Source organism: Colias eurytheme, chromosome 12 (assembly GCF_061535395.1).
Source record: "Colias eurytheme isolate Ceu_HAF_F1 chromosome 12, ilColEury1 Martin Lab GWU primary, whole genome shotgun sequence".
Classification (NCBI taxonomy): domain Eukaryota; kingdom Metazoa; phylum Arthropoda; class Insecta; order Lepidoptera; family Pieridae; genus Colias; species Colias eurytheme.
The window spans coordinates 7,175,832-7,186,307 of record NC_142991.1 but is presented as its reverse complement, the minus strand read 5'-3'; the positions used below and the strand labels follow the sequence as shown (position 1 = coordinate 7,186,307).

Here is a 10,476-nt window from a genome sequence, read left to right as displayed (position 1 = left end):
AAACTTAGTGAAATTTGTGGTTTTGCAAACTGACTTAAACTTTTTGCAGGTTTCATAAAAATTCAATTTAATTGGTGAAAAATTATCTGACATTGTTAATGAAATTTTTTTAAACTTAACCAAGTTTACAACTAAAATTTAATCAAGATAAGAATTCGTCTGAACTTGATGTAAAGTCGAAGTAATATTTGACTTAACAAATTGATAAATATGGTTGTTTATAATCAATTATATGATGTATTTTGACGTAATCAAAGAACAAGACACTTTAATTTTCCATAGAATAACTCAAAACAGTTAAGTACATAATAAGGCACATCACAGCGAAATAAAAGTATTAGCTGCCTTTGTTATATCACAACCGTACTTAGACCCATTTAGAGATCATATACTTATATCAAATGTAGTAAAACTGTAAAATTTAGTGAATATTAGCAATTTATTTTGTATATAATACCACCTATGTACACAACAGCTAAATACTAGATACATTATAATTAGAAATATGCTATACAAATATGTGCGTAGATTACTTTTTTTACAAAACTTATAATATTCTGAATACTGTATTAGAACGATAATGTAATCAGCTAATAATTATTATGGATTAGTGAATCTTATAGCTACAGAAGCAATACAATTAATATTTAATCCATTGTTTACATTGTATTTAAATTCATAAATGTTTTGTATTTAATATTATAAACAGACACGTTATACAGATTAATAATACCACATATTAATTATCAATAATTTCATAATCAGTTTTCTTTTGACTTCATAATTTTTTGCCATATTGATTATGCACTGAAATATATAGGTATTGTAGAGCTTTCAATTATTTCGAAAGTACATATATATGTATTTTGGCTTTAAGCAATCATTATGTTTCTTTTATCTACTTATATGAAAAGCAATATAGTACACGAAATGTTGAAAGTAAAAGAGACATAACAGTTATCAAGATAATATTTTAATAATTTTCGCAAAAATTTCATAACTAACGTGTCTGTTAACATTTAAATATTTGAACGCCATTATATCAATGCTAGTGAGTCTATGTAAGCGTGAAACGAGTGAATTTAATATCACCTTCGCTTTAGTTAATAATAATTAAGGCCTGTTCAAACTACATCGCAGCGGTATCTGCTACAGCCCTGGGGAGCGGTATCCCGATGGGCACGCGATTACATCACTTACGTAGTATGTATATTATAGGGACTCTAATTGGGTACTAATCTGAGAACGGTAGCGAACAGCCGATCGGTACCTACGCGATTAGAGTCTCTATAATACATATATTAGGTAAGAGATTTAATCGCGTGCCCATCGGGATACAGCTACCCATGGCAGTAGCGGATACCGCTGTAGTTTGAACAGGCCTTTAGTGTAATTATTTAAACAAATTTACCAAAATGTTGCCTCGCTTTAGTTACATCATTTTTTGTAAATAGTTTAAACTCATTTGTGTGCTCTGACATATATTATGTTTAAATATTTATACGGATAATAAACATTTCACTGGCTACATTGTATTTTTATTCATTACTTCTTTTAATCTAACCTGTAAAAATAAAACTCAACCCTTTCCTTTTGTCAATAAATCCCAAAAATCCTAATGTTTTCCTAAACCCTATCCTTGCTCAAGAATTACTTTCTCTAGAAACATTAGTGATAAGCATTAGACCCACATGCAATAAGAATTTCAAGTCTGATTGAGATCTCTCCCTTTCTTGGAAAGTCAGTTAAAAGTAGAATGAAATCCAATCCAACAATTGATTTTCAGCTTGGAACACAGAGCTGCGGAGAAAAAAAAACTTGGTTGTCTGTAAAGTCGGTTTACTGACGATAGTTGAACGTGACAACGTCCGATTGTACTTCTTTGTCGCTCGTTCCGCGCTCTCGCTTGCACTTCAAGCCTTACATGGAACGCCTCAGAGCAAGGTAACGCCGCATGAGTCATGTTTTTTCGTGCGTGCAGCCGGCTCTATCGAATTATAAGACGTTGTCACGTCAAAAACATAAATTAAATTGATAATTCTTTGCATACCTTACAGGTAGATAACTCAATAAACATTAGATATAGCATGCGTATATTTTGCTATTATTTATTTATTTAATCAAATTTGAAGACATTTTTATTTTAAAACAACATTCATTGAAATTGTATAACTTATTTAGATATATCTTAATAAAAAATTTCACCCGCGGCCATCACAGTCACAAAAGAGTAAACGAAAAACAAAAGTGAGTAGTGAGTTCCGACGAGTGATATTTTTTGCGGACTATTTCAGTTTGTTTTGTCAGATTCTAAGAGAGGAAAACTATCGGGTTACCACTTTGACGCCACTTCACTTCAGCCGTGGTTCACGAAAAGTGAAAACGTTTGGACAAGTTTTGATTTAATATCGAATATACGAAAAATATTTTATATTTGAACAAGATGTTTCATGCTTTAGTAGATATAACTTTTCAAAATGAGGGATCTTCAAAAATAAATGATTTAAGTAGGTACTTATTTGATATAATTTGACTACACAATATTTATTTTTCGAATATCAATCGAATATTTATTGATAATATTTATTGAATATTTATAGATAGTTTCCCACCAGTAATTAATAAAAAAAAATCAATACTTAGTTCTCTGAAATGACAACACAGTATACTTATTTTACATATTTATTGCATGAATATATTTTTATTTAATAATAATCTTTGGTACAAAAGGTTATACAAACAATAATTTATAAAACCTTTATATTTTACATTTCTTATTCATGTATTCGTAAACTATACACTATAATATTAATACGCTTTTCCAAGTACGTTACATTATGTCTTTACATTTTACACATTATTCATAACATCAGAATAAGAATTTCTCATTTCATAATAGTTCTCCTTATAACCATAGTTGCAGAACTGCGAATTTGAATAAGCCACTTCGTTGGTAGATTCTTCATAGTTTCTATCGTCGTAATCGTTTTCAGAATAATCCTGTGGATAACTCTCATTACAAGTATTTGTCTGAACATTATCTCTTTGCGTGGAAACATTCCGATTTGCATCTGTTTGCGGACTTAAATTCCATCGCTGGGAAATTGCACAACTAAGAGAGCCTCCGTGTTGGAAGGTGAACGGCCATGCCTGAAAAATAGTGTTATTTATTTTTAACACACAAAATTAAATAGACATTCCTACAATTGGAACATAACCTACATTTATAAAATAATTGAAAAAAAAGTTGGCATAACCTGAAATTTTCCTACATAAAATAATGCAATTATACCTACAAATGTAGAGTTACAATAGAGTGCTGATATACCTATTATATTTTAAAAATACGTAGGTACATGTACGTACTACGCAACCGATTCCCATTTCCCATACAATAATATTGTGATCCCTACCGCTAACTACCAAGTAAAATGTGTCTAGAATTTATAATCTCGTGTTTTATGAAAGAATAGGTTACAAATCGATTACACATTATCTACTGAAAACCAAACAATCAATGAATTCAATTTTTTCTGCAACATACGCTATAATCTTGTTTTGTTTATAATGAAAAAGGATATTTATTAAAATCTAAGTTCTTAAAATCGGACCTCACACAGCGTTTTTAGATATTGAAGTGTTAAATTGTATCATCGACCCTTTGGTGCACAAACAAACAGAGAAACATATGTCGACCTATTTTATGAATTTATTATGAACAAAACCATAAAGTAGTTTGTAAATTTTTTATTGATGGTTGATCGCACTTGAATTATTAGTAACACATTAAAAGTAATCTAGAGTAGGTATGAATTGTCTTTATTCTTAGATAGGTAAAGATTTGGCCGCTGTTTCACGATCAGTGACAACGCGTCCTCGGTTAGAGCATATTAGAGAGTAGAGAGTAGAGAGTTCCGAGAATAAGTACGAAATTTTTAGTTAATTAATTTATGATATTGTGATGCTTAGCCAAATAGGATAAAATAAAGCAAAATCTGTGAGATTGTTGCCTGATTTCTACCCCCTCGTATATTTTATAAAATTTTCCTTCTATTATTAATTTATTTAAAATGATGCATAATTAAGAAATTGTTTATTTTCTCGAAGTATCTCTACATATTTCAGAGGCAACATAAATTGATCGTGTTACGAGGTTAAACTCTTATTTCGATTAAAAGGAGCAAAATCGACATAATGGTTGACCGTTTGACGAGATAAATATTGATATGGTAGAAGAAAAGCCCGTAAAGGTAGAGCGCGTCATTTAAGGTAAATTTTGTTAAAAAATTATAAAAACTTATGTATCTGTTCATGAATGATAGAATAGGATTCAAAATTGTATGGTCCATTTTGTTTGTGGTCAGATTTCAGGGGACAGTGTTGATAATTCATGTGAAAGATGACTCAGAAAGAAATCTTAAAATGTGGATTTGACTTTGAATGTGATTTTTTTTTTGTTTAATTACAAGTTTAAGTACAGTTCAACATACGATCAAGGGAAACAATAAAAGTGGAGTATCTCTTTAACGTCCGGAATAAAATTTTATTTATACCAGAAACAGCTGCAAACTTTTGGTCAGCGCGCCGCGTAAAACGCGTGTTTATTGTTCTTACATTTTTTTGTTTCTTCTTTCTCGAATACCACTTTTTGAAATGTTTATTTGTGTTACGGGATGACCCTTGATTTTTTGTCTATTTTTATTTTTTAATATCTATTATATTATATCTACATCCCTAATGTGTTGTATTGTATCTCCTTTATTGTATTTTAATTGTTATATCATTGCTCCTCTATTTTATAGGACATGAAGACAAAGCTTAGTATAGACTATCAAAAGATTTGAACTATTTCACGATTACGTCATATTATCCTTTAGGCTTTTGTATATATGTATAATCATATTACTTAATATATTCCATATCAAAACCACTCTTATAACATCGATTCTTCCACCCATAAATTAATCAACCTAAGCCAGTTAACCAAAACTGGTGTTTGTATAAAAACTAATCCCTCCATTGATCACGCTGTCCCTTCGCGGAACGTGTCAGCTAATCTTCCGATGACAGAATTTAGTCGTGCTGGCGTTTGGCAAAGCCCCTTGATTCATTACGGTCTAGAGGTGTGTTAAATGATGCGTCGACAGCAGATAAATCGTGAACAATTACTGTTTTGGCTTTTTTTCCAATGTGGTAAAGAGAAGTTGCGTCTTTTGCTATTGTAGGATAAAGATTGGAGGGTTTCAATGAATTATCTATACTAATATTATAAAGCTGAAGAGTTTGTTTGTTTGTTTGTTTGAACGCGCTAATTTCGGTAACTACTGGTCTGATTTGAAAAATTCTTTCGGTGTAAGATAGCTTATTTATCGAGGAAGGCTATAGGCTATATATCACACTATATATCATCACGCTACGACCAACAGGAGTGGAGCCACGGGGGTGAAACCGCGCGGAGCAGCTAGTGAACAATAAATATTGAATAGTTTCATGCTAACGGTCTAGAAATACATTTTTTAAAAAAGCTCTGATGGAGAGTGCCGATCCCAACGTTGCATCTTCATAATTTATTTTTAATAGAATAACCTTATTTGGCATCGCAATAGGTAGCCTAAAGAACCATGAACCTTCAGTTATTAACAAACTAAAATATTTACAAAACATCCAAAATGGTAATGAAAATATATTTTGATCTATCGCTCTATTTATACTATAAAATATATCTTATCTACTCGTTCTGGAAGTTTTTTAAAGCTTTGTGTGCCGGCGAGTTGGATGATCGACGTTGAATAAAATAAAAAGCACTCGAATTAGAGAGGATCTACGAATGAGAAGAATGCTAACAATATCAATGCTATGGGATACAGATAATGGTCCGGGAGCCAGCAGCAGATTTTATGACCAAGTTCCTCTCAAGCGGTAATTAGTAAAATGCATCAAAGTATAGTATTATAAAGCCTCGTGAACGTCAGCTGGAGCTCGGTTGGGGGGAAGAGCGGTTGTAGCCTCCCGTATCAGCTGACGGTTTTTCCACCAAGATACAGCCAGCTGACATATATATTTATCCACAGTTACATATAAGCTATCATCAGGTAAATTTTTGTTTGAGAGGAAATAACGGAAAATAAATTTCTCTTTAAATTTAACTTTCATGTTCGAGACACCAGCTGACGTATAATACACCATGTTGTAACCAGCTGACTATTTTTTTTCGTTGAGATATTGGGTTAGCTACAATTTGACAAATTTTTAGCTGAGAGGAAATGAATGAATGAATGTATTTTTTTTCCTATGTGCGTGGGAGGCTACAACCGCTCACCCCCCCAACCGAGCGCCAGCTGACGTTCACGAGGCTTTATAATACTATACTCTCATGCGTCTGACGAATTATCTCTTGAGAGGAAATAGTTAACCAAATTTGCACCTGGCTCCCTAACCATAATATTAAAGAAAATCTTTAAATAGGTAATATAAAAACACATTTTATACATACCAGGCTCAAAGGATGCGGAGGAGTGTGCGCGGACCGCGGCTCATGAAGCAGAGCTCTTAAATGGGCGATGTAAGATGCAGCGAGCCGCAGTGTATCTAGCTTCGATAGTTTAGTGTCTGCAGGTACCCAGGGTAACGTGGTTTTTAATCTGCAATAATATACTCAATCAACATTTATACAATAAACTTTACTATTTCTTTATCTAATAGGTGACACACCGATGAACGTAAACGTGTAAGTTTTAATTTAAAAATTCAATAAAAACTGTTAATTACGAATCACGATGTAGGTTATCTGAATCGAAGGTTTTTTTTTTATTTTTATTATAAGTTGCTGTTATCTTTTAACTTGTTTGCAATTATTATCCTTCATAATGAATATGATCTACATGAGTAGAAAATGTGTATTTAAAAACAAAAACCATATGTACTCATACCGGCAAAACGCCTTGGAAAGCACTCTCATACGAGCCCGTTCTCTTGCATTGGCTGCGTTTCTGTGTTGCGGCTCATGACCACTTCTTCCTGTGGAATATGTTAATGTAGCCTACTTGAAGAATTCAACGCGACAAATAAAATGAAATTATACGATGAAAACTTTAATTTCTACAAAAAAGGCCGTAGGCTCTAGAAAAACTTTACACCATTAGATACCTAGCATAGACTTAGGATATGCGCAATTAATATAAGATTTGTTATCCATATTAATTGATAGACAAAATTTAACTAAATTCGACTGCAGGTCTTTTTTATGTGCTTCTCCGAAAACTTCATTTTTGATGATTGGAATATATATAATAGACTTTTATTATGATGTGCGTACGTATTTTCTTCATAGTTAATAAAGTGAAGAGAAAATTTAGTTTTTAAAAATATATCTAACAATAGACTGCTCTTATTTATCAGGTTATATGTACCTACTATACAATGTGCAAATTAATTGAGCGCATATTTAAATAAAATTTCCAATTATGTGAATTTTCGCATTTTATTTGCTTTTAGATAGGCACATAAATTAAATTTATAACAAGCAATTTAAATGTCTAAAAAATAAATAAATACCTGAACTAGACTGCGTATCGTCGAATAAAAAATCATCATCATCAAGGCAATCGTCCTTCTTGTCAAACGACGGTGATTTGTTAACCCGTTTACGTGGCATATCGCACAAAGAACACTCCACTAGAACCTTCAATCACTGTGTTGAGCCTGCACTCACTCAATAATGTGAGTTTCAGCGCTCGCGCAAGGCGGGCGGCGACTGGGCGTCGCTAAAGTTCGCCCCTCCTGCGCTTTCAGGATTATGCCTCTCGACAAATGAAAAGCTCTCGAGTGTTCAAGGAATATAAGGATTATTTGCGGATTGTAATTTATCGTCTTGAAGTGGGTCATTTGATTACTGAACGATTCTCTGAAGCTCTATTTTATAGTAGCGTTTGATAAAATAATATAGTCAGTTGTTTTTTTTTATTTAATATAAAATTATTTTTATTAAATATGTTATCTTTCTTATATCCTACAGTATAAAAAATATTATTTTAAATTATAATAGGCTCCAGAAACAATATCTAGATGATTTCTCGTAGTGATAAAAGAACCAATTAATACCCTTAAAATTATTTGACAGTTTCTTTCGTAGGTCACACTTCCGTGACACATAATACTTTGTGACACCACGTGCTGCTCTCCCCGAAATACAGTAACATAATACTATTTTATACTTTGTGATTATCTCAGTAGTGTCAAGTGTAGATACTAATGCATATCTATACATATCTCTATGACATTCTTCGTTTACCTATTACTAAGCAATAAGTAGGTATCTGACTAGAATTATCAATCCATCAGGCCCCGGAATCACAGCACTGAAAATCTATTGTGTCGCGGTCGGATCTGGCCGTTCGGGGCTCAATGGGTTAAGACTTAAGAGTAGCCTTTCGACCGCTTAATATATTACCAAGGAAAAAGTATAACTCTATACCTTCACTAAAGTCGGTTAGTGACTAATGACATAAAAAAGAAAAAAAGGAATTTTATTTAAATCTGTCTATATTTTTTTTTCTTAACATTCTAATTTGCATTTGATATATTATCTAGTAAGTATAAGTAGTATAGCATTGAAATCCATACTTAATATTATAAATGCGAAAGTAACTCTGTCTGTCTGTCTGTCTGTTACTCAATCACGCCTAAACTACTGAACCATTTTGCATGAAATTTGGTATGGAGATATTTTGATACCCGATAAAGGACATAGGCTACTTTTTATTGCGAAATATGTACCACGGGCGAAGCCGGGGCGGACCACTAGTTATTTATAAAATTATTCAAATTATTTATAAATAAAAAAATAAGATACAAAAATTCAGAACGGACTTTTTTTTTAATTTGTAACTAAGAAACATTCACATATTATAATATTAATATGTATTTCCTTTTATAATAGAAGTTTAGAATACTTTTATAAATTTGATGATTCGTTCCTTTTCTTCCCGGGCAACTAGCATCATATAATTACTGGTTTTCTTCCTCATTTTATTAAATCAACAATTTTCAGTTGACATAGGCTCTTTTTGTGCTCTGACGTCAGTCATTCCTAATTGTGGAAGTGATCAAGTACGAGTCAACTTCCAGCCGAGGTGTAAGACAGATTGCTGCAAATAGGATGTCACTAGGGCTGCTACATAACGAAAACCAGATATTATTTTTAAAGAGATACCTACCTAGTTTAAGAAATTTAGTAACAACTTTGTAGCAACGATAATATTACTATTTACTGCTACTGATCCTTTTTCTTACCCTTCCCAGTTGTTTCCTTTATTTCCCTCGTTAATCAGCGTCATCAAGGAAGCGTAAGGTCTTCAAATGCCCGTAGTAGGTACCTACGCGGCGATCCACCAGCTTCTTTGCCGACTACGATATAAAATACGTGCAGAAATTACGTTAATTCACTCAATTCAACTTCAAATTTGGTTTGGTTTAAGTTTTAAAGCTCAAAACAACATACAACTAAATTTATTTTCACAGTTAGACATTTAGGTACATTAACTTTGTGATTCAGTTTATTTTAAGCTTGGTACTATACTTTTAAGATTGACAATAATTAATACATAGTTAATTACAAATCTATACGAAATTATCCAATAAATATAGCTTAATACAATATTAAAAGTGGTAGCCCTACATATCCAGGTGCAAGATATCAAGGCATTGAGTTTACCCGCTCCGTTCATTTTAAGCGCCATCCACTTTGACTTACGGCCGCGCTGTGTTTTCTTAATAAATATTATTCTTTGCAGCACTTACATGAATTAAAATAATAGGTGATATATCTAATAATATGCATTGAACGTTGTTATGTGGCAAAATAAGATAGAAAAAAAATATAAATGAGTAGGTACTTTAATATTATTACGTATTCGAATAATATTATAAATGCGAAAGTTTGTTCGGATGGATGGCTGTTTGTTATTCTTTCTCGTTTGTTATAAAGAAGACGAGGTGGTTTTTGTTTTATCATCCATGGTACGCGCTATCTAATATCAGGAAATACCTACAATTTCTAAGACTGTTGAAAATTGTGTACATATGTAGGCAATACATAATAAATAATAATTATAATTTGTAATAATAAAAAAATCTCATATTAAGATCAAAGTGCCTCGGTGGGCTTTTTGCAACATCTTAGTTTTAAACTCTGTTATAGCCATTGAGATACTATTAGGTACTACGTATGGAGACGACACCGCCTACATCACTTATGTTCCGCTCAACATAGGTCAAATGGCCTCACTGCACTCAGTCGCTTTAGCGCGATGGTCGCGTTCATGTCTTGTTTGTTTTAAAGCAAAAAACCAAGAAACTCATCAAATATGCCCTTGAGTATTAAAGTAATGCGGCAAAGTGCAAAGAAATAACTTTTAATCGGTAATTAATTAGATAATCACTTTTAAAACTTGGTTGCGTTGGTTGGTTGGTTGGTTG

At 32.3% G+C, this 10,476-nt stretch overlaps 1 protein-coding gene across 1 annotated transcript; it reads right to left on the bottom strand.

Moving 5' to 3' along the window:
* Positions 1-2,693: 2,693 nt before the first annotated feature.
* HLH54F (basic helix-loop-helix domain-containing transcription factor HLH54F) lies at positions 2,694-7,704 on the bottom strand. Its single transcript, XM_090108249.1, has 4 exons — positions 7,555-7,704; positions 6,930-7,017; positions 6,494-6,641; positions 2,694-3,150 (listed from the first exon to the last, which is right to left on the bottom strand). Exons 1-4 carry the CDS (start codon positions 7,652-7,654, stop codon positions 2,851-2,853), a joined length of 636 nt encoding a protein of 211 aa, XP_089964375.1. The 5' UTR covers positions 7,655-7,704; the 3' UTR covers positions 2,694-2,850.
* Between the last annotated feature and the right edge of the window lie 2,772 nt (positions 7,705-10,476).

What these genes read in the sequence shown, in the direction of transcription:
- HLH54F (XM_090108249.1), bottom strand. Translation starts at nt 7,654, where the DNA reads ATGCCACGTAAACGGGTTAACAAATCACCGTCGTTTGACAAGAAGGAC. An exon ending in CGATACGCAGTCTAGTTCAG is followed by an intron (nt 7,018 to 7,554) that starts GTATTTATTTAT and finishes CATATTCCACAG; the next exon opens with GAAGAAGTGGTCATGAGCCG. An exon ending in CTTTCCAAGGCGTTTTGCCG is followed by an intron (nt 6,642 to 6,929) that starts GTATGAGTACAT and finishes ATATTATTGCAG; the next exon opens with ATTAAAAACCACGTTACCCT.